This window comes from Cicer arietinum, chromosome 5 (assembly GCF_000331145.2).
Source record: "Cicer arietinum cultivar CDC Frontier isolate Library 1 chromosome 5, Cicar.CDCFrontier_v2.0, whole genome shotgun sequence".
Lineage (NCBI taxonomy): Eukaryota > Viridiplantae > Streptophyta > Magnoliopsida > Fabales > Fabaceae > Cicer > Cicer arietinum.
The window spans coordinates 74,708,065-74,730,645 of record NC_021164.2 but is presented as its reverse complement, the minus strand read 5'-3'; the positions used below and the strand labels follow the sequence as shown (position 1 = coordinate 74,730,645).

General features: G+C 27.0%; 3 protein-coding genes across 7 annotated transcripts in view; all 3 read left to right on the top strand.

The window, feature by feature from the left end:
- The first annotated feature begins 4,860 nt into the window (after nucleotides 1–4,860).
- On the top strand, nucleotides 4,861–6,970 carry LOC101515022 (GTP-binding nuclear protein Ran1A). The gene is made up of 8 exons (XM_012716192.3): nucleotides 4,861–4,996; nucleotides 5,079–5,148; nucleotides 5,262–5,318; nucleotides 5,416–5,533; nucleotides 6,055–6,144; nucleotides 6,262–6,441; nucleotides 6,526–6,603; nucleotides 6,726–6,970. The coding sequence occupies exons 1-8, from the start codon at nucleotides 4,994–4,996 to the stop codon at nucleotides 6,793–6,795; spliced, it is 666 nt and encodes a 221-aa protein (XP_012571646.1). The 5' UTR covers nucleotides 4,861–4,993; the 3' UTR covers nucleotides 6,796–6,970.
- Nucleotides 6,971–13,011: 6,041 nt separating this feature from the next.
- LOC105851162 (GTP-binding nuclear protein Ran1A) lies at nucleotides 13,012–15,166 on the top strand. Its single transcript, XM_012716191.3, has 8 exons — nucleotides 13,012–13,153; nucleotides 13,246–13,315; nucleotides 13,429–13,485; nucleotides 13,572–13,689; nucleotides 14,277–14,366; nucleotides 14,480–14,659; nucleotides 14,744–14,821; nucleotides 14,946–15,166. Exons 1-8 carry the CDS (start codon nucleotides 13,151–13,153, stop codon nucleotides 15,013–15,015), a joined length of 666 nt encoding a protein of 221 aa, XP_012571645.1. The 5' UTR covers nucleotides 13,012–13,150; the 3' UTR covers nucleotides 15,016–15,166.
- Nucleotides 15,167–20,768: 5,602 nt separating this feature from the next.
- LOC101515344 (uncharacterized) overlaps nucleotides 20,769–22,581 on the top strand; it is a 4,350-nt gene continuing 2,537 nt past the window's right edge. For all 5 annotated transcript variants that reach the window (XM_073368924.1, XM_073368923.1, XM_073368922.1 and 2 more), the window contains exons 1-3: nucleotides 20,769–20,966; nucleotides 21,538–21,954; nucleotides 22,189–22,581. In XM_073368924.1, coding sequence (XP_073225025.1) covers nucleotides 21,565–21,954; nucleotides 22,189–22,581 — 783 coding nt within the window. In that variant the 5' untranslated portion in view covers nucleotides 20,769–20,966; nucleotides 21,538–21,564. The remainder of the gene's footprint in view (nucleotides 20,967–21,537; nucleotides 21,955–22,188) is intronic.

Below are 22,581 nucleotides of genomic sequence, written 5' to 3'. Positions count from 1 at the left end.
ATATTTATCAAATAAAAACTATATGTCTCGTATTTTTTAATGTATCAACTCTCATTTATTTTTATATTTATTATTAATAAATATTTTATCACGTGTTTTTCTTTTAATTATTTAGTAATAAATATTTGTCTTATATGAAATTTTTATAATAAATTATAATTATAATTATATTTATAATTATTTTTATTTATATTTATATTTATATATAATTCAAAAAATACTAAATTAAAATAATTTATTAGTGACAAACATGTGTCTTATTATGAATTGTATTATAGAATTGTTTTTAAATGATTTATTTTCATAAAAAGAATGTTAAAAAATATAAAATTAGTGACAAACATTTTAGTATAATAAATTGTAATAAGTATAATTTAACAACAATATTCTAACGATATATTTATCATTTATATTGTTTTTCGTCACTAACTTTTCTAGTTTATTTGTCACTGATTTTCGCAATCGGATGACATATCCTAATCACGAGTCCTAAATGACAAGTAGAGGTGGCAAAGTAATTCAATTATCTATTATCCATTCAATTATAAATTCATCGAATCCATTCACTACGAAATAAAAAATCTTAATGGATTGGATCCAATTCATCCATTTAAAAATATGGTTGGATCTAATGCATTCATTAAAAAATAAATATGGATGGATCTAATCCATTGCACCTTTTTAAAAATCCAATGGATGACATATATATTTTTATTGCAATTCTATGGATCATTACCCTAAACCCCGAACAATGACACAATTTTATTAACCAAATTCCATGACTCATTTCTTGAAGAGACTGAAACAACAAAATCTGATTTTTTTAACACAAAGATGAATAACGGATTTTGGTAAAAAAAAAAATATACTAATAAGGAATTGTGTATATAGTAGATAATATGAATGATATTTAGAAGAGAGACAAAAAAAATGAGAGATTATGGTTAACGGAGAACGACGAATTAAGGAGTGAAGTCGGCGCTAAAAGAATTATTAAAATAAAATATATTTTTTAATTAAATTAATTTGAAATGGCGGTTGCTAAATTAGTCTTTAAAAAACAATTACCTTTCAAAAGCTGTGAAGTCAGTGCAATTGATTGTATTTTATTGTTATTCTTTTTAGTTTTTAATTGATCATTAAATTCTCAACCGTCAAACATGTGAACTCGTTGTATTTTATTTTTAATTTATTTTCTTATTTTTTAATTGGTAATTAACTTCTCAACCTCAACGAATGCATCACGTATAAAGTTGTTCTGATATAATGGAAGTTTTATTTTTTTCTTAAAAAAAAATCTTTTATTTTTAATTCATTTAGTTAGTTGATATCTTCCTAATACTTTAGTTAGTATTTAAAAAAAATAATTTATAACCAAAAAAAAAAATCTAATCTTAATCTAACTTAAAAATTAATTTCTTACACGGTCAATGTTACTGATCAAAGGTATTTAATGATGATGCCTTATTTTTTAATTTTTTTTTTCTTTCCAACAAAACTTATTATAAAACAATACTTTTAATTTTAAACAAATAAAAACAATAATTATTAAAAAATTAAATAATTAAATCAGATGAAATAAGAATTTTTAAAATAATAGACATGACATATATAACTTAAGTAAATTAGTAAATGTAGATATGATTATTTATATGAAATACATGATATTTAAAAATTCATGTAAACTTTGTTGTATTAAGTGGCTAAATATCTTTTATTTCGGTACTACTCACAGAATAATAAAGAAAAATAATATTCCTATTACAAAAAAAATTACAATACACATACAAACTATGGTTATCTTTTATCTTTGAATTTGCAGGTTAGTCTTCATTAATCTTTCAAGAATTTGTATGATTTTAATAATAAATTTAGAATGTAAAATGTATAATAGATTAGTAAAATTAAAATACAAGCATGTAAAATAGTAGTTTTTAAAAAATTATTACACATCTTCAAAATAGTAGTTTAATTTTATTCTTACAAACAAATCAACACGTATTATTTCTATTAACAGAACTTATATCTTCCCATCACTCCAGTTAGTTGACGTGTCAAGATTTATAAACATGATGCTTTAAAGGTTATTTTTATCTATAACATCTAAAAATTAGAGTTCTAGAATGCTCATTATAAAAAGAAATTGGAAAAAATTGCTCAATTTTAAATAAAAAATTAGAATAGTTAAATAAATAAAATTTTGAAAAAAAAATAAAAATGAAATTTAAAAAAAATTGCTCAATTTTAAATAAAAAATTAGAATAGTTAAATAAATAAAATTTTGAAAAAAAATAAAAAAACAGATGGAATAACTTTTTAATTAAAAAATTGCCATAAAATAAATGGGCCAAAAAAAATTGTCGGTCAAAAAATAAAAAATATCAACAACAAAAAAGTTAAACCCACGTGAACCCATTCGCCCAACCCGTTACCCATTTACCCGTTACTAGTCTCGGAAATAGGTATGTAAAGTCTACCCGCGGTTTGGGTAGTTAAAACAGTTATGATATTTCTCTTGTAAATATAAATTTATGTTAAAGAGTAAAGGTCTGCATCTTTATTGCATTCAATTCAGTCACGATCATGGCAACAAGAGTAAGAAAAGTGACTTCACCTTGTAATTGGAAAATGCCGTACTCTCTAAACTCTGGACACAAATCTCTTAATCAGTTGATGGTAAACAGACTCCCAAAATGAAGTCGATATATTGTTTTTATATTTAATTGTAAAGAAGAAACAAATGAAGTAAAGAAGATTGCGGAGGGTAACAACAACGCTGAATGTATTAAAATGTAATTGAAGAAGAAACAGAACATTTGTTATTAATTTTTTGATAAGTGATCTCTAACTCACTGTTTTATTTATTTATTTATATTTTAACATTTGTTATTAATTTAATTATTTAAAAATAACAATACTAATAATAAATTAAATTAAAATACATTAATAAATTATAAAAAATTATTTATTTTAATTATTATTATTATAATAAATAATAATTAATATTATAATAAATAATAATTATTATTATAATTATAATTAAAAATGATTAAATTATATTATAAATTTAAAAAAAACATTAAAATTATTTATTTAATAAAATAAAAATAATTATAATATTTCAAAAAAATATTATTAATAATTAAAATAAAATTATATTAATAATAATAGTAATAGTAAAATTAATAAAGTAGAGTAAATTATCTTAATAAAATAAAATAAATTAAACTGAACAAACAAAATACATTAAATTAAAAAAAAATACCACAAATTGAAAGAAAAAATACATCAAATTTTATTATTATTATTTTTATTAATTTTTATTTATTAGATCCAGATAAAAAAATAAGAGGAAGTTGTTATAACATAACATGTCATTTGTTTTGCCAAACTGCTTTTTTTTCTTCTTCAATATAATATATTTTATTTTATTAATAGAATTTTTATTTTTTAAATATTTTAATTGTTTTTTATTTATTAAATAATCAATAACTCAATCATTAATAAAATAATATTAAGTGTTAATTTGCAAAATATGATTGAGTTGTCAAAATAATATAACATATGTTATTTATTTTTACACATCTACCTAAACACGTTAATTTTGATATGTTGTTTGATTTTATTATTAAAATTTATATTTTTTTTAATTATTATTATTATTATTATTTTATTTTTTTAATTACATGAACAATATTTTTGTTATTTTTTTTTTGTTTATTAGATCGGAATAAAAATAGGAGGGAGTTATTAAGAAGATGCGTTCAGACAAACATTTGGAATAGAAATATGATGAAGTTATTAAAAAAATAAGTTGTTATTTTATCGACAAACTATTAGGGACACCTTATTTATTTGGGCACATTTATTCATTGATGTATTTTTTTCTTCAATTTAATGTATTTATTTTATTAATAGTGTTTCGATTTTTTAAATAAATTAAAAATTAATTAAAAAATTAGAATTTTAATTTATTAGTATTTATTTTAATTTATTATTTTTATTTTTTAAATAATTAAATTAATAACAAACGTTATAAAAAAAACAGTCAATTAGAGGTCGCTTCCCCATTGAACGACCTCCTACTAGGTTTTGAAAAAAATTCCTTTAGCTGGTCGCTTCCTGGAAATAGGGGTGAAATATGTCAAGTCAGACCAGACTTTGAAATAGTGAGTCACATTTTAATCTCATAGTGAGTCTTTTATTATTGCAGCTTAACTTATGATAAATTTGTTTATGTAAAAGTATATGTTATAGTTCATTGTCGGGTTGACGGGTGATTTTCTAACAATAGTCACTAATATTTTGAATATTGAGTAGTGAACGTATACCTTCTCTAAGACTAATTTATGTTGACTTTCATAACCTAATTAAGCTTGACTTTCATAACCTAACTTATTTTGAATATTGGGTAGTGAACTTATTTATAATTTTAATTAAAAAAAATTAAAAAAGAAAATTGAAGGTGAAAAGATAGAAAGAGAGGAAAATTTGAGGAGTTGATTAGAGAAAGAAATGAAAGGATTTAAAAGAGAAACATTAAGATGTTGACGTAAAAATATATGATTAAAAAATAATGCAGGTTATTATAGAAAATTATTTTAAATAGCCTATGTGTCATTAGTTTTATGATGAGTAAATTAATATATTTAATTAAAAATAGTGTAGGTAATTATAGAAAAATGTTTTTAATTACTTATATGTTATTAATTTAATAATGGACATTATAATAACCTCCAATGTACTTGTTTTTTTCTAAATATATATTAATATCAAAGATATAACTTTTTATAAAATCGAAGGTTTTTATTGCGTGCGATTGAAGCTGTGAGATTTAATCCAAGTGTGTAGAAAACTGCGTCTACCCAACGCTATAATAGTCCTCGCTCAAATTCGAAAACCCTTCAAATATAAACCCTCGCTCGCGTTTCTCTTTATTTGCTCCTTTTCTATCTGTGTCACTCGCTCCTCTCTTCAAACCGATTACTATTCCATGGTACCTTTTTCTTTGCCTTCTTTAACTTGCATTAATCTTAGAATTCGATTGATATTGATCTTTTTTTTATCTGCTGCTGCAGGCGTTGCCCAATCAGCAAACCGTTGATTACCCTAGTTTCAAGCTTGTTATCGTCGGTGACGGTGGCACTGGTTCGTTTTCCTTCACTTTGTTTTCTTTTTTTTAGATTTATTTTGTAACCTAAAATCAGAGATTCGCTAGAATCTGGTTTGTAGATTAGGATATGATTTTTTTTACAATGCAGGTAAGACTACATTCGTGAAGAGGCATCTTACTGGTGAATTTGAGAAGAAATATGAACGTAAGATTTATTCAGTTATAATTTTATTTAGAGATTTAATACTCCATTATATGTTTAAGTGATTTATTATTTGTTGCTTTGATTTGATGGTAAACAGCAACTATTGGGGTGGAGGTTCATCCATTGGATTTCTTCACAAACTGTGGAAAGATTCGTTTCTACTGCTGGGATACTGCTGGACAAGAGAAGTTTGGTGGTCTCAGAGATGGATATTAGTAAGTCTCTTCATTTCTTTTAATATTATTGGTTCCTGTTTATTGTGCTTTCAAATTTGTGTTTTGTGTGATCTTTTGGTTATTTATTTATTCAATTTCATTTACATATGCCTAACCTGCATGATCATCTTCAATCATCTAATGCTGTGAGTATTAAGGTTGTTCTCGGTCATCATGATCTGTCTCTATTCAGGATACACATGTATCCTGTGAAGATTTGAAACATGATATTTTAGCACTTTTATCATATTGTGATTCTGACTGATAAAGTAGTTTCTACATTCTCAGCATCTTCTGCAAGGGTGTTAAATACAGGACTTGTTTCTTTCCAACAAGTATATCTGTTCCCCGGGATTAATCAGTACTGTAGTATTGCATGTCCTTTTTGTAGTCCTTATTCCTGTTGGGATGAGTTATCATTGTAGAATTCATTGATTGTGAGGTTTTTTTTTTATTAGAACAGTTTGTGTCTGCATTGCTCCCCTTCTAATGCTTTTAGCTTGTTCTGTCTTATTCTGCAGCATCCATGGGCAGTGTGCAATTATAATGTTTGATGTTACTGCCCGGCTAACATACAAGAATGTACCTACCTGGCATCGTGATCTTTGCCGGTTTGTAAATTGAATCCTTGATGCCTTTGTAATTGTTGTCACTAACACTCAACTCAGTAGTTAGCACCAAGTTGTTTATCTTACTGTTTTGGCAACTATCTACACAATTGTTTTCAGGGTTTGTGAAAACATCCCAATTGTTCTTTGCGGTAACAAGGTTGATGTGAAGAACAGACAAGTAAAGGCAAAGCAGGTTACCTTCCACAGAAAGAAGAATTTGCAGTACTATGAAATTTCAGCTAAGAGCAACTATAACTTTGAGAAGCCTTTCTTGTACCTTGCCCGGAAACTTGCAGGGTAGGCAACTACTTTATTTGGAAGAACGCTTCAAACTTTTATATGCATTTCAACTTATTGTTTCATACTTGTTTAACTTTGCAGCGATCCTAACTTGCACTTTGTTGAATCTCCCGCCTTGGCTCCTCCAGAGGTTCAGATTGATTTAGTTGCACAACAACAGTAAGCTATCTGACATGATATTGCTGAATTGTTTCTACACTGACCTTGTGCTGGTCTGATTTATGGTTGGCATGAAAAAAATTACCTTGAACATTCCTATAATTACTTTGTTGCTTTTGCAGGCATGAGGCTGAGATTGCCCAAGCTGCTAGCCAGCCCCTTCCCGATGATGATGATGATGCATTTGAGTAGGGCTTGTGTTGGATCATCTTCTCGAGTATATGCTTACTGTGTGTGTGTGTCGGAGGTTGTACTATTCACATTTTTGGATGTGAATTTGAGGATCTGATTTCAACCAGTATGGAATATTTTGCTTGAATTGAAAATCTTATTTATTGTTATTGCCGTGTGGGCAGTAATTTTTCCATCGTAGTCTTTTTTTTTTTTTTTTTACTTGCGTTTTAAAATATATCATCTATGAATTTGGTTTCATACAGATTTTAATTTTTCGTAGGTTTTGTATGTTACAGTGAGATTTGATATTTAATTTTATATCTGGATACGAATATTTTTTTTCTAAATGACACACTTAATTGGCTAGTTTGGTGAATAAGAAGTACTTTTACTTTAGTAAACAGCCGTCAATGCATTAAGATACTTTACAAGCCATATAACGGCGTCACATATATTGAAGCAAAGCAAAGCAATATTGAAGCAAAGCAAAATGAAGTAGTGTTTCCAAACTACTCGAAGTACCAACTAGTACCACACTATACTCAGCTATACAAATTTATAAAGCTAACTCTTATCTGGATTTGGATTATCTACTTTTGATTTCTCTACTTTTTTTTATTTCTCTCTACATTTGTTTTCTCTTTCATGATTTCATCTTCGTACTAAACATCACACTCTTATTTTATCTCAAAATTTGTTTAAAGTTATTCTACCTTAAGGTAAGGAATCCAAATCTCCTTTGTCCAATCCCTGGTAGAGTTAAGGGGGCCTTTGGCTTCCATCTTTATTCCTTATCCTCTCTCACCTAGCCATGAGAATCACTGTTGAGAGGAATATCCCTGGTCTTTCTGTTCTCGACAGGGTTCCAAATCTTTCTTCAACACAGGTGACAACGAGTGGGGCATAGATGAAATACATTTCTCAATTGAAAGTTTGATTCTTATTATCGTGTTCAATAATTTTGATAGAAAGATGGAGAAAGTTGATAAAACTGACTTGCAGAAAATGAATAATTTGTCAATATTCTCAACCCAGGATGTAAATAAGTTAGGTCGTCAGTCAATGGTCTATGACCTGATTTATTTAATAAAAAGGTTAGGCTCAAACTATTTTTAAAGCCTATTTATTTAAATAGGTCATGTTCAGGCTTATAAAAAAGTCTATTATGTCTGACAGACCGACATATATATATTTTATTATTTATTAATTTTATTTATTATTATTTATTAATAATATTATTTCCTATTTTAAAATATATTATTTAGAAAATCACTCAGTAGTCGTTCCATATTCGGTAATCGTTTCATATTCGATAGTTGTTCAATTAGGCAATCACTTCGTTCCATATTTGTTTGAGAGGTAATAATAGATGCATTTATTTCAGGAAAAAAATCTATTAATTGAAACTAAAAAATCATTTTTTATGGTTTAAATAGTGTTTGTTTCAGATTTTTTAAAAATTATTTTGTTAGAAAAATCATTTTTTGTTTAATATAAGTAGATATGTAAAATATAACATTTAAGTGTTTTAATGTTAATAAAGATTTTAAATAGGTTTTCAGATAAAACCAGACTTTTAAAAAGGTCATGTCAAGTCGGGGAAAAAAGACCCTATAATAGACCGTATACTTAGGCCTAAAAAATTAATCGTAGGTCAGACTCAGACCTTTCAAAGTCTAATCTGCCTTGATTTATTCCCACTTTAAATTGTAATGCGAAATTGCCAGATTCCAATATAGGCAAGTGAAGTTGGTGATGCACTTATGTGGTTCGGATAGGATTCAATGTATAGGCACGAATGTATTAACAGTTGATTGAGAAATATTCCATCAACTCCTCACGCTAACCTTCTATCCTCTAAAGTATATAAAAAGGTCATTTTACTTCTACTATTTGAGAGTTAAAATTTTTAAAATTATTTACATTTTGACAATTTCAATTTTTTGATTTTTTTAAAAAAATTTAGAAAATAACATATTGAAAGTTGTGTTCATCCAAATTTTCATTTTTTTTTTAAATTATAGAAATATTGTATTTTGAAAGTTTTACATTCATCTATATTTTTGAAATATTTTAAAAAATATATATAAAAAAATTGCATTTCAAAAATTTCACATTCATTTAAAGGTTTGAAATTTTTAAAAGTTTTAAAAAAATTGCATTTTATAAATTCTGCATTCTTACAAAGTTTTAAAATTCTTTTAAAATTTTCAAAAAAAAAAAAATTGACTAGTAAATAGTAGGGGTAAAATGATCTTTTCATTTGCTTTTAAGGTGGGAGGTAAAAATAAAAGAGTGAAAGGGAATTTCCAGACAAACCTACTACAGCAAGACCAGCTGAAACACGTATGGGTTCGGGAGATGGAGATTTTTCTAATTGTTTGATGAAGTTGTAGATACAAAATCAAGGAATGTTGGATATAAAATCAGGTGTTCATACAAATATAAAAGAAAAGAAGTTGATATTCAATTATTTAAAGATTATTTTTTTATAGAAATTTTAAAAAAAAAATAAGAAACTATTTTGTTTTAGTATATCACATTGAAAATCTCTTTTTAAAAAACAACAGTTATAAATATTGATTTTTTTTTTTTTTTATATTTCACAACCTATATTCGCTCACCATGAAACTTAAGCTCATCCTTGTCCACAACCTAAAGAATATTTAGTAATTTTTTTAAAATTATTTTTTGCCTTAATATGTATTAATATGGCTCGTGCTCTACATATTATGTAGTGAAACTATTATGCACTTGTTATGTGATTGTGAAGTTCTTCATGAGTTTTTGTATCAGAATATAAATGGAGATAACCGTAGTATATTTTCGTGGTATTTTTTTCTATCATAAAAAAAATATCAAATTATCATTCATTAGTAATTAAATATTAAAGTACTTACTTTTTTTTAGTATAAGAATTAAGAGAAAAGAGTCCCCACATATCGACTTCTCAGTGTAATTTTTTTTTTAATTATAAAATTTATTTTATTATTTATAAAATATTTTTATTAGTAGTGCTATTTAGTATGCACACACTTAATGAATTTGATCAATTAATAATGACATATTCAATGAAAAAGTGGGTAGTTATAATTTATAAATGTGAAATAATGCAACACATTATTTTTTTATTAATATCTTTCATAATAATAAATATATATTTTATTAATCCATAATTATTGTTTTAATTAAATAATTAATTTAATTTTCATTAATTATTAATTTAATTAAATAATTAAATTAAATTTCATTAATTATTAATTTTAGTAATTATTATTTTAATTAAATAAATAATTACAATGTTAATTTTTTTAATAATAATTATCTAATTAAATTTTACTTTTTATAATTATTAAAAAATTAAATAAAATGGAGTCCATAAAAATAATAAAATTTAATTAAATATTATAATTAAACATACAAATACAAGATTAAAAAAAATGAACTCATTCTTGCTTATTTATCAGGAGCATCAGTACGATAAGAGCATATTTATTCTTGCTTTGTCCCTCATTCCGACACAAACCACGTCTCTTGAGTGTGTGTATTTTGTAAAATACATGTTTTTGATGAAGATAAAGACCAAGGAAAGTGATCAAGTTGCAAGCTCAAAAAGAAGTCAAACATCAAAGACAACTATGGTCAAATATGTTAGAAGTTTTATAATGTAAATGTACATGATGCAATCTAATATTCGTATATTTCAAATGCACATGAGAACCTTTCATTTTAGCATATGCATCAAAAGGATTTTTAAAAAGTAAAAATATATAAATAATGTTTGAAAATAATATTTTTGGCAAAATACAATGTTGTATTCGAATACAACATGTTGTAGTCGAATACAGACAAGTCAGTAGCTAAAACTGAACATCTTCAAACATCTGCATTCGAATACTGGAATGTGTATTCGAATACAAGCTTCAAAATTCAAATAAAATTGAACGTTAAAAGGATGTGTATTCGACTACACACAAGCTGTAGTCGAATACACCTGAAAACAATGCAATTTTTCAATTCTGAAATGGTTCCTGATCATTGTATTTCTTCATCAAACCTCTTGGATCAATGGCCACGAATCTGAAGAGATGTTTATAGAGTATAAATACACCATGACTTCAGATCAAACATAACCAATCCTACAACCAAACCTTGAACAAACTTTGAACAAACTTTCTAAAATGTTTTGATTTATTCAAAGTTTCACTTTTATATTTCAAGTACAGATTTTATATTTTCATATCATTGAGAAAAGTTCTCTAGTGTACTTGAAATTATATTGAATTGTTATCATTGTACATCACCTATTATATCATATTGATCTAAGTCAAAATCAATATTACTAAACCATTCAAGTGTTGTAAATTGAAGAAAATGGTGTACTTTCTTCAAGTGTTGTAAATTGAGGAAAGTGGTGTTCTTTCTTCAAGTTTTGTAAACTAAGATAGTGGTGTGCTATCTTAGGGTGATTGTTAGGAGTTTGTAACAAAGGTCATAGGTTGGGACTTGTACTTATTCTAACAATAATGAAAAATCTCTTGTGGTGTGCAAGAGTACTGGATGTACCCTTGGTTATAAGGGGAACCAAGATAATATGTTTGTGTTCTTTATTTTTCTGCCATTTATCTTTTCCATACACTATCTTAAATCAGAAAAATCAAACACTAAATCTCTAAAAACAAGAAAATTTCTAAACACCTAATTCACCCCTACTCTTAGACGCACTTCTGTTCTTACATATTTTTCTCTTGTTGATCCATTTAAGTATGAATGCGAGTAGATTGTAGACGGTGTCTTAGATCTCTTCTCATCGTTGGATTGTGTCACCTTACTAATATGTCATTTGTTTTCTCTAGTTCATATGGATGCCTTACAGGGGTCTTGAAAACGTCATACCACAACAAGTATAACATGATTCAATAATATGGACAATCAAAACCATTTTGATTTGTTTATCAACTGTAGAATGACATCAAACATATAGAGTCAAAGCAGTTTGGACTTTCCCAGAAAATACCAAATGAACCTGAAAACATTAATACACTTCACTGTCAAGATATGAGAGAGAATCATCTGAAAAATTGGAAAGACAAACATGCTACATGGAATCAATTTTGGAACGAACGTCAAAGTTGTTGTCTTATCGGCTAATCGATACATGGACACCCAATACCTAACATAAGAGTATATGGTGTAGTTTAGACATAACTCAAATTTGTACCTATCAGCTCCACACCCACTGCAAGACTCACGATGTGGTGTTGCAAAAGAGTCAATTCAACCATCACAATGACAAAGTCATAATAGATCTCGCCCACTAACTCCCCCTATTACTATTGAAAATGAAACGTTATCAGCACATCGCCATTCATTTTCTTTCACCCCAACGCAACAATAATTTGAACCACCAAGACAATTATTTCAATTAACATTGACTCGACAATATGATCACTGACAATCTCTACATTAAAGCGACCAAGATTTTGTGAATAACTTATTTGGTACAAACCTAGGTACGCACGAGTCGGTTGCTTGTTATGTTACTAACGTGTACTCATTTGGTGTTCAATCATTCCTCAATCAAGTAGATCTTACTTCTTCGATCCATGTCGACCTATTAAGTGAAAATGTACATTAAACACATGCCCTAGTTGACGAAGAAAACTAACCTCCACATTGTATTCTTCGACCACCACGACGTGAGACTGAACACCATATAGGTGATTATGTAATAAAATTTGTGTATTTGTATGTTTAATTATAATATTTAATTAAATTTTATTATTTTTATGGATTCCATTTTTTTTAATAATTATAAAAAGTAAAATTTAATTAGATAATTATTATAAAAAAATTAATATTGTATTTATTTATTTAATTAAAATAATAATTACTTAAATTAATAATTAATGAAACTTATGTAATTATTTAATTAAATTAATCATTAATAAACTTATAAAACAATTAACATTTGACAATAGATGAAAACTTACAAAAGTTGAAAGATTATGAAAGCATGTTAGAACAAGAAAAGTTTAATTTATATTTTGGTAAACGCAAATATAAATTTTTTAATTGAGTGTATTTTAATACTTTAAAAAATATATATTTTAAAATAAATTAATAAACGAGGAGGCCCAAGAAGGTTGAGCCCAAAAATGAAGATTTTGATTGCGTGTGATTGAAGTTGTGTAATTTAATTAATTTAATCGAAGGGTGTAGAAAACTGCGTGAACCTGACGCTATAAGAGTCATTCCTCAAATTCGAAAACCCTTGAAATATAAACCCTCGCTCTCTCTTTCTCCTTCTTCAAATTGCTCCGTTTCTTTTTGCGTCACTTGTTCCTCTCTTTGACGCGAACACTCTGATTCCATGGTACGTTTTTCTTCTTCACCGTCTTAAACTTGTCTTTTCAGCTTAATTTTTGAATTCTGTTGAATTGATCTTTTTTTTATCTGCTGCTGCAGGCGTTGCCCAATCAGCAAACTGTTGATTACCCTAGTTTCAAGCTCGTTATCGTCGGTGACGGTGGCACTGGTTCGTTTTTCTTCACTTTGTTTTCGTTTTTTTAGATTTATTTTGTAACCTAAAATCAGAGATTCGCTAGAATCTGGTTTGTAGATTAGGATATGAATTTTTTTACAATGCAGGTAAGACTACATTCGTGAAGAGGCATCTTACTGGTGAATTTGAGAAGAAATATGAACGTAAGAAAAGTATTCAGTTGTGATTTCAATTAGCGATTTAATACGGGTCTAAGTTTTTAAGTGATTTATTATTTGTTGGTAAACAGCAACTATTGGTGTGGAAGTTCATCCATTGGATTTCTTCACAAACTGTGGAAAGATTCGTTTCTACTGCTGGGATACTGCTGGACAAGAGAAGTTTGGTGGTCTCAGAGATGGATATTAGTAAGTTTCTTCATTTCTTTTAATATTATTGGTTCCTGTTTATTGTGCTTTCAAATTTGTGTTTTGTGTGATCTTTTGGTTATTTATTTATTCAATTTCATTTACATATGCCTAACCTGCATGGTCATCTTCAATCATCTAATGCTGTGAGTATTAAGGTTGTTCTCGGTCATCATGATCTGTCTCTATTCAGGATACACATGTATCTTGTGAAGATTTGAAACATGATATTTTAGCACTTTTATCATATTGTGATTCTGACTGATAAAGTAGTTTTTACATTCTCAGCATCTTCTGCAAGGGTGTTAAATACATGACTTGTTTCTTTCCAACAAGTATATCTGTTCCCCGGGATTAATCAGTACTGTAGTATTGCATGTCCTTTTTGTAGTCCTTATTCCTGTTGGGATGAGTTATTAGCTAAGTGGGTATCCTAGCATGGAAGATTTCAATGATTGTGAGGATTTTTTAGCCGAACAGTTTGTGTAAAGGCTTTTAGTATGCCATGATACGAGTTCCTTTCACTATTATTTGGGTATCTGCTTTGCTCTCTTTCTAATGTTAACATGCTTTGTCTTACTTTGCAGTATCCATGGGCAGTGTGCAATTATAATGTTTGATGTTACTGCTCGGTTAACATACAAGAATGTACCTACTTGGCATCGTGATCTTTGCCGGTTTGTAAATCAATTCCTTGAAACCGTTGTAATTGTTGTCTCTATACATTTGGTATTTGGCACCAAGTTGTTTATCTTACTGTTTTGGCAACTATCTACACAATTGTTTTCAGGGTTTGTGAAAACATCCCAATTGTTCTTTGCGGTAACAAGGTTGATGTGAAGAACAGACAAGTGAAGGCAAAGCAGGTTACCTTCCACAGAAAGAAGAATTTGCAGTACTACGAGATTTCAGCGAAGAGCAACTATAACTTTGAGAAGCCTTTCTTGTACCTTGCCCGGAAACTTGCAGGGTAGGCAACTACTTTATTTGGAAGAAGGCTTCAAATTTTTAGATGCATTTCAACTTATTGTTTCATTTTTGTTTAATTCTGCAGCGATCCTAACTTGCACTTTGTTGAATCTCCCGCCTTGGCTCCTCCAGAGGTTCAGATTGATTTAGTTGCACAACAACAGTAAGCTATCTGACATGATATTGATTAATTATTTCTCCACACTGGCCTTGTGCCGGCCTGATTTATGGTTGGCATGAAAAAAATTACCTTGAACATTCCTATAATTACTTTGTTGCTTTTGCAGGCATGAGGCTGAGATTGCCCAAGCTGCTAGCCAGCCCCTTCCCGATGATGATGATGATGCATTTGAGTAGAGCTTGTGTTGGATCATCTTCTAGAGCGTATGCTTACTGTGTGTGGGTCGGAGGTTGTACTTTTCACATTTTTTTGATGTGGTATTGAGGATCTGAATTCAACTATCATGAAATATTTTTACTTGAATTTAAAATCTTATTTATTGCTAGAGTTGTAGGCATTAACAAACCATCATAGATCTTTTTTTATTTTCATAGGTTATGTTTGTTACTGTGAGATCAAATATGCAGCAATTGCATTTGGATGCTTTAAAAACCATAACTACGTTACCTTGAATTTATTTTATTCACAATACTGTAGTAAGACAAAATGGAGGAATGTTTCCAATTTTCATTATCTTATTACATACTCCATTGTAATACTACTATTAGAAAAATAATTATTTTTATGAGTTTTAAGAAAAATAGTTAGGTACATTTAATTTTTTAAGATTTAATATAAACATTTTAATTCTATTATGTCTTTGAAAACTACTAACATTGAATAGTTTTTTTATTAAAGTTAAAATATATTTAGTAATATTAAATGCGTTAAAGTGTTGACTTTTGTTTTTAATTAAATTAATATATGAAGACATTTTTTTGTTGTTTATAACAGTTGTCTGTCTATCAGACTGCATGAATTACCAAAAAGTCTAGTGACCCTTGTTTTCAAAGACAATGTTGTTCCTACTTCAATTGTCTCATTTATGGAAAATCGCCGCAGATCTTGGCCCCTGTTGCGTTTTTTGTTTCATTTCACCAACAAAACGCATGTCTCTTTCATAAGTCATCGAGAAAGGAGCATCAAAAGAAGTCTTTGGCTTCTCCGTATTCTTATTCTCGTAAATTTCATATAAATCCAAATATGCCAAGGTTGTTGGTCAGCTGATAAATAATTTATTAACTTAAATAATTAGTGAAAATCTAAGCAAACATTTTATTAAAAACTTGTTTTAATTTTATTTGTTAATATTGTAGAAAATATTTTTAAAGTGAACAATTTATTGTATTTTCAAAATAATAAAATTAATTTTATTATTTTTAAAACTGTATTTTCTTTAACTATTATTTATCTTTTCCTAATTTGAAGTACATAAGTAATTATATTTTATTGAAAAATATTTCACACTTCACAATATTATAATTTATTTTCTCTTTCTCTCCGCTTTCCTCTTACCCAATTCCCACCCCATCTTTCAAACTATAAATTAATAACAAACTATAAATGAACAACTCCCAACAACACGTCTCAAGGCTTCTTTGCATGTATGATGGTGGGATAAATTAAGGGATACCTGCCATTCAAACGAATTGCAATTGAAGAATTAAAAACTCGCTAGAATAAGGGCTTGTGTGATTCACATTTTAAAATTTTAATTTTAAAATTTTAAAATTAATAAATCTGTTTGGATTATTTATATTTAAAAACTGTTTCTTAAAACTATTTTTAATATTATATTTTTTAAAATTAAAAAAATAAAATAGATAAATAGTATTTTATTTTTCAGATTTTTTAACTCTTTAGTCAAAAACTGTTTTAAAAATTGAAATTATCAAACGATCTTTTTTTAAAATTTTCTTTTTAAAAACAATTTTCTAAAATTTATTTATAAAATAATTTTTTAAAAATAAAAAATAAAATACAATCAAACAAACCCTAAATAAAAATTGAGACAAATAAATATATGTAAGAGGTGCATTTGATCTATATTAGAACACGATAAAAAATATATTTGTGATATAACATTTACTTTTAATTAATAAAATTTGGAGATGTGGTTACTAGTAAGCCATTTTTTCCATCTAGTTCCATAAACCCTTCAACAATCCACAATTTAAAGTGAGTGGTGGACTTCAAATAAATCAGTGGTGGATGGGATTAAATTAATTGCAATGAAAAAAAAAAAAGTGGATTGAGTCTTGTAAGAAATCAATTGCAGATCGGGATATGATGGACCCAACTCACTGTATTTAATAATTGTAGTATTTTCGCACTCGCGACAGTTCATATTCAACCTCAATATTTTGAATCATAAATAAATTGTCTAATCAAGTTAGGACCATCACAATGTCTATGAATATATAAATGCGTATTTATCTGATTGTTGAGAATTCAAATTCAGGAAATGATAAACAAATAGGTTGAGTAAAAAGTTTAATTGACATAACAAATTAAAGATATTATGAATTTAAAAAACAAGAGAAAAATATATGTTTGTTGTAGAAAGTTTTAAGGGGTGGCAAAAAGAAAATCCGGAAAAAGAAAGGTTCAATGGTAATATATTTTAATAGTTATTAAAACTGTAAAATAAAACTGCCTCTAGAAAACTAAAATATAAAACTGCAAAAAAAAAAGAAACTGTATATAAAAAACTACAAAAAAAAAGAAATTGTAAAAAAAATTCTGCACACAAAAAAAACTGCAACAAAAATTAAAAATTACATAAATGCATTAACGGGACAACAATGTAATTACACACAAAATTTGTAGTTTCTATAAAATTATATAAATGATAAATATAAAAAATGACAGAATAAATATTTATTGATTTTTTTATTTTATTTTTCTTCTTTCATCAAATTTCAAACACTTTTCAAAAAATATGGGATAAAATTTATCAGTGATAAATTAAAAAAAATTATAGATTTAATAAAATTACATAATTGATAAATATAAAAAATAATCGAATAAATATTTTATGGTCTTTATTTTTTATATTTTTCTTTCTTTCTTTCTTATTTCTTTCAATTTCAAAAACTATTAAAAAAAACATGGAACACTTATTTGTAAGTGATAAATATAAAAAACTACATAGAAAAATATTGTCAGTGATAAATATAAAAGTTATAGCACAAGTATTTGCCGCTAGTATATAAAAAAATACGGAACAAGTGTTTATCATTGATAAATATAACACAACAAAATATGTTGTGAATGATAAATATAAAAACTAAAGAATAAATATTTGTCACTTACATAAAAAAAACACGTGACAAATATTTATCATTAATAAATATTAAAAAATAAGTCAAATATTAAACATTAATAAATATAAAAAATATTAAATAAATATTTGTCATTAATAAATAAATTAAAAAAAATTGTTTAAAATATACATGAAACAAGTGTAATATATCAACTACGAATCACATATGTGATAACACGAATTTCTTACTAATAAATCTAAAAATGATAGTAATGTTGGAGAAAAAAGAGGTGGCTATAAAATAATATCATAGACTTTTAACATATTAAATTATATCTTTTGATAATTACTTTGAATATTTAAATATTAATTTAAGTTTTTAATTGAATTAGAAATCAATTTCATTGCCCTATACTTTAAAAGATTAAAATGGTATTCTACCTAAATCTATACAAAGATGGAATAAATAAATAATAAGTAAGCTGCCTAAAAATTCGTTAGTAAAAAAGTTGTTGCCATTAAAAGGTAACAAGTGAGCTAAAAAAACGTGGACTGTGTTTAAAAAAATGGGCCGTGTTAAAAGACAATGGTTGTACTTGTACAATGAAGTTTAAAAAGGGAAAAGTTAAATTAACTTAATTAAAAATTATACTAAATTCAAAAGTGACTAGATAATGTGTATAACATGCTTTTTTTCCCCCCTCAATTTGTATAACCTATTGGGCAACTTATAATTTATTTAAAAAAATAATAATAATGAATCTGTGTAATAAATTCAAAAGGTGTAGAATGAATCAACAATAATAGAAATGAGAGTAATTGGTAAAAATAAAATAATAGTAGTAAATTATAAAATATTATATGGAAGATTTCAATTTAAATAAGCGGCATAGTAGATGACAAATAGCACACTTGTCATAGAAGAATTTTTGCTTTATTATATTGTTTTGTAGGTAAAAATAATCAATTGAATAAATTATCGTTTTGAAATTGTAAGTGTTGTAATTTGTGATTTTCTATCAAGTAGTTTAATTTAATTAGAGGTATTAATATGCCAAGTTAAATAATGCCGTAATTTATTCTGTTGATGTCATGCTATAAGAAACACTAAATATAAGTTTCACGATGATTAAAAAATTAACTTTTTATTCTTATTAGACATTCGTTATTGAAATCCTAAAAATAACTAGTATTGACGAGGATAAGTCGCACTATCACTCAAAACAACACATCATTAATTTTAATAGAATTGTTCGAAGAAAAAAATATTTTAATTGACGTTAGACATTTTGAGAGAGCGATATAATATTTTATAAATTTGAAATCTTAAATCATAAAATATTTATAAATTCAAAATCGAAAACAGTAATTTACTCTTTAATAATTGTGTGGGTAAATTAAAAAGCCGTGATCAAATAGTTGTATGGGTAAATTAAAAAGCCGTGATCAAAATTTGATGCATGGGTAAATTAAAAAGCCGTGATAAAAAATTGATGGAAATAAAATGAGTAAATTATACTAGACCTACTACTCTAACAAATTAAGATTAAGATAATATTAAGATGATAGCAACCACTCAAAACCATATTTTAACAGTAGAGATAAGATAAAGATAATGTTAATTTATCATATTTTTTTGTTAAATTTTTATTTTAAATAATATTTTATTAATTTATCAAATACTAAATTGTCATAAAATATGATACCTTGTTATAATTCGTATCTCTTTGTTATGACCATCAAATGAGTTGTGAATTTTAAAAGAAATTAAATTTTACATATTAATACCTTATTTATATGACTTTGAAAATAGTTATGAATAAATTTAAATATTTTTAATGATCACACTATTATGATTGCTTACAAAGTAAAAATTTATTTATATTGATAATGTATATAAATTAAAATTGTGTAAACATTGCCATAATGTTTATAAGAGTTTACTTATTACTAAAAATAAATTATATTCATCTATTCAAATTTAATATATCATAAAAATTGACAATAACACAAATATAAATTTGCTAAAGCAGAAAAAAGACAAATTTGTTAACAAATTATTAACACTCAAATTAATAATATAATGTACAAATTTGAAAAAATCAAAGTAAATTTATTTGAATGATCAGATTAAAGTTAACATGTTAATTTAAATACAATGAACGTCACATCAAGATAAATAAATAATAAAAAAACAGCAATTTATATAAAGATAAATAAATAACAAAAAAACATCATTAAAAAATAAATTTATATAAAAGCCACATGTTTAAATACAATAAATAAAAAATATAGGGAAAAAATGATATAAATATACAATTTCAAACAAAAAATAATTTCAAATTTTCTTCTACGAATATTAAGCAAGGAAAGCGGAAAATAGAGGGTTTGTGCTGTTGCTATTATAAAGTTTAATTATCTAACACTTTTGCACCTATAAATTCATAAAATATATATTTAATTACTTGTAAAAAATATATTTTCACCTATAAATTCATAAAAAATATACTTAGTTAGTTGTAAAAAATTATACTTTCTAATTTGTGAATAAAATAATATAATTATAATAAAAAAATTATTTTATAAAGTTTCGAGTTGTCTAAACCTGAGATATATTTTTCAACCTAACGTATTAATTGTTAGCAAAGACTTAAGGAAAAAAATGTATTTAATTAATTATTAAATATAATAAGTATTTCTTATATAAAATAAAAAAGAATGTACCTAAAAAAGTTCATATAAACGGGCCTGCGTATAAACGAAAGATGGGCCCATAAGCTGTTGATCCAACCTTGTGTCGCACACCACACCAGGTTGTTATATAAACTTTTATATTTTATTATAATTATTTTGTTATTATAATTTTCCCTTCAAGCAAGAGCAAAAGTCTGAAATTCTGTTACCATCATTATTCTGAGTTTGGGAAACCCTAATTTGTTCGTTGATTCAATACTCATATATCTCAAAAGAGTGAAAATACTTGCAGCGAAGCGACTAATTCAAAGATTATCGGCTTATTCAAACACGCAATCGTCGACAAAGGTCAGTAGCATCAATCTTCTTTAAATTTTATTTGATTTCAGTTCTTTCGATTCATGTCGTATAGCGTTCTGTAATCTTCTTATCTCTTCGATTTGCGGTTCTTGCCTTGGCGAATTTTAATTCTGTTCTCTCTCTCTCTCTCTCTCTTCATGATGATCCGCTTAAATTTGATTTGTTCGTCCATTGGTATTGTAGTTTTTTTGAACTCCTTATTATTTTCAAATCACCAGCGACAATGATATATGAAAAAATTCAGGCTTAAGAATGTAAAATCATATTTTATCATCGTGACAATTAATTAATGAATACATGTTTTTCGACATACACACGCACTATTACTCTTGCGTGCGTTTTCGATTTTTTTTTAGCTGTTTATTTATCGTGTTTGCCTCTGCAAAATTAACCCTAGGAAATTATTTTTAAAAGAAATTAATTTCATAAATGCTAATTGTTTGACAAGATACGATTGTTTTTAATCATTGACAAATGTCCTTGAAAGATTTCTTGAAGCGATGTTATTAATTGTGAGTTTTGTGCGTGGCGATAACATGTATTTTTATCAATGTCACAGGCTAGGGTTTGAATTGAATTAGTCACCATGAGATTAAAAAAGGGAAGTAAAGTGGAGATCCTTGACAATACCCAGGGGTTTGGAGCGGAATGGCATTGTGCCCATATTGTTTGTGGTAATGGGCACTCTTACAAGGTTCAGTATGACGATATTGGAAAGGCAAAAAATAATAGAGTTTCAAGGAAGGCCATCAGACCATGCCCTCCTTCTATTGCAAATATTGGATGTTGGAAAGTTAACGAAATTGTGGAGGTTTACATTGCTGGCTCTTGGAAAGAAGCGACTGTACTGAAGTACGTTAGTGGAGATTTCTACTTGGTAAGGTTACGGGGATCTAACATGGAACTGAAGGTCCACAAAGATGACACAAGGATATGCCAATCATGGAAAAATGGTCAATGGATCATAAGTCCAATGGTAATTCTTATTGCTTACCAAATTTTTTATTCCAAATATTTAATCCAAACTAGCAAGCATTCTCAAAATTTTGGCAGCTTCTTAACCGTAGATTATATCTTATTCATTTACATTGTTATATGCATTAAGATAGCATGATATTGCTTGGGAATTGTGATGATTTTTATTTTCCATGATTTCTCTCAATTTTTTGTAATGCCTTTTTCTTATTACATTTTCTTGTGCTTGACCCAGGGACCAGCCAAGTCTGGAGTTCTCAAGTTTAGTCGGAATTTGATATCAAACAACTATAAGAGGATGCCTGAAGTTCAGCAAGCTAAAAATGTTTGTTCACCTGGATTGGATGCCAGCTGTATCCATCTACCCTCACCTCCTACATTGAAAAGATCGTCCTCCCATGGCTCATCTCATATCGAAGATTATCCCAGAAAAAAGAGGGCTGTGTTGATAAGTGAGACTGAAAGATTAAAAGCAGTATCCACTGCTCCGTCGCTGGAAAAGGTAGATGCTATTGCTTACCCACAGAATAATATGGGTGAAAAATACATGCATTATTCCTTCATTAATAGTACCAATCAATTTTATGAAACGAGGAAGGAGAATCCTTGTAATATTACCACACTCTTT

Bases quoted from the DNA above. Each gene is read 5' to 3' on its own strand.
- LOC105851162 (XM_012716191.3), top strand. The intron at 13,486-13,571 runs GTAAGAAAAGTA...GTTGGTAAACAG, and splicing joins ATTTGAGAAGAAATATGAAC to CAACTATTGGTGTGGAAGTT. The intron at 14,367-14,479 runs GTTTGTAAATCA...AATTGTTTTCAG, and splicing joins TGGCATCGTGATCTTTGCCG to GGTTTGTGAAAACATCCCAA.
- LOC101515022 (XM_012716192.3), top strand. The intron at 5,149-5,261 runs GTTCGTTTTCCT...TTTACAATGCAG, and splicing joins CGTCGGTGACGGTGGCACTG to GTAAGACTACATTCGTGAAG. The intron at 6,442-6,525 runs GTAGGCAACTAC...TTAACTTTGCAG, and splicing joins CTTGCCCGGAAACTTGCAGG to CGATCCTAACTTGCACTTTG.